This window comes from Populus alba, chromosome 15 (genome assembly GCF_005239225.2).
Source record: "Populus alba chromosome 15, ASM523922v2, whole genome shotgun sequence".
NCBI classification, from domain to species: domain Eukaryota; kingdom Viridiplantae; phylum Streptophyta; class Magnoliopsida; order Malpighiales; family Salicaceae; genus Populus; species Populus alba.
This window is the reverse complement of record NC_133298.1, coordinates 2529833-2531437: the sequence shown is the minus strand read 5'-3', so window position 1 is coordinate 2531437 and position 1605 is coordinate 2529833. Positions and strand designations below refer to the sequence as shown.

At 39.6% G+C, this 1605-nt stretch overlaps 1 protein-coding gene across 1 annotated transcript; it reads left to right on the top strand.

The window, feature by feature from the left end:
• Positions 1-807: 807 nt before the first annotated feature.
• LOC118028320 (putative gamma-glutamylcyclotransferase At3g02910) lies at positions 808-1374 on the top strand. The gene has a single exon (XM_035031876.1). It carries the CDS (start codon positions 808-810, stop codon positions 1372-1374), a length of 567 nt encoding a protein of 188 aa, XP_034887767.1.
• The last annotated feature ends 231 nt before the right edge of the window (positions 1375-1605 follow it).

Below are 1605 nucleotides of genomic sequence, written 5' to 3'. Positions count from 1 at the left end.
GATGGTTTTTTTTCATAATAGCCTAGGTTATGAGGTATGGTGCTTCGTTGGGCAATACGAAAATCATTGGACTTGTTTTTTTTTTTTTCTCTCTCTTTTCATCTAACACTAATTTACACTGTTAATTAATGTAACTGGAAGTGAAATTTTGCAGAGTGATTATGCTAATCACTGGGTTGTGTGTGTGTACTCAATCATTTAAAAAGGGTCAAGATTCGTCTTCTCATTTTCTTAATTTCATAGAAATAGATGCTGCCGGTTTTACACTTCAAGGTGTGCTCTAATTTATATTTATTCTTACTCCGAATCTACACTCTACATAGCAAAACAGTGATAAATTAAATACCCACCCTGCAATTGCAAAAAAAAAAGAAGAAGGTTGATGTTAAACTTATAATTTAAATCCATGCACTTCATTAAATTTAATAATTTTTTTAATTTAATTATATAATAAAAAAAAACGATTGAGACCACCAAATCAGCGGCAATGTTGCTGAATCGAACCAAGCCCAATTGCACAGATAGGTTGATGTTAGTTTCATTATAAAGAAGGCCTTTTTGTTGTATTTCTTGATTTTCTTTTCTTGAACACGCCTCACCATCTTTATGGGCCAGGCAGTGACAAGACATAGCCCACTTGATCCAACATGTCTGCCGACAACGTGTACCCATCTTAACGAGCCCAGCCCATTTCATGAAACTCCCTTGTCTATTTAATTTGTCCTGGCCTCTGTACCTAGTACCACGGCCTGCAAAATTAGTTGTAGATCACTTTGCCCCTCTCCCTCTCCCTCTCTGAGCCTAGCAATGGCTGATGCCAAAAACGTCTCAAATGAAACCAAACAAACTCTGGTCTTCGTATACGGCACCCTGAAAAAAGATTTCCCAAACCACTACCTCTTTCAACATCTGATTTCCCAGAAAGAAGCCTCATACGTAGGCACCTGCATAACCCACCAGCCACAACCTCTCGTTATTGGCCCCTATGGGATTCCATACATGCTGTACCTCCCTGGTAGCGTCGGTCACCGAATCAATGGCGAGCTATACTCCGTGACAACACAAGGACTCGTTTCATTAGATGAGTTGGAGGGCACGGGCGTTGGCCACTATGAGAGGCGTCCAGTTCAGGTAATCATGCGGGAAAAGAGTGATGCGGCGGAGGGTGACAAGGGCAGTGTCGTTTTGGTGGATGCTGAGGCATATTTTGCTCATTGGAGTTTTGGGGAGAGGATGTGGGTTAGGTGTGGGAGAGCTGGGTTAGCTGAGTATAGTTTGGAAAGAGCTGCCCGTGATTATGTGAAGAAAGTGAAGAGGCCTGAAGGCAGGAGTTCTCTTGATGAAATCGAAATGTTCTTGTCCGGTACCGCTTGACAAAAAATCAAATGAATTTGATAGATTCCATTTCTTTTGTGGCTTCAAATCCTGTGTGGGTTCTTTGAAAATATCTATGTTTTTATCATGGAAAAATAATTGTTCTTGATAGTAAAGAAAAATAATAATGTGAGTATTTTGAATAAAATATATGTTGAATTAGGTCCAATATCTACTTGGGTGCCCAAGATTGGAATGAACAATTCACGATGACACATAAAATAAAATTTG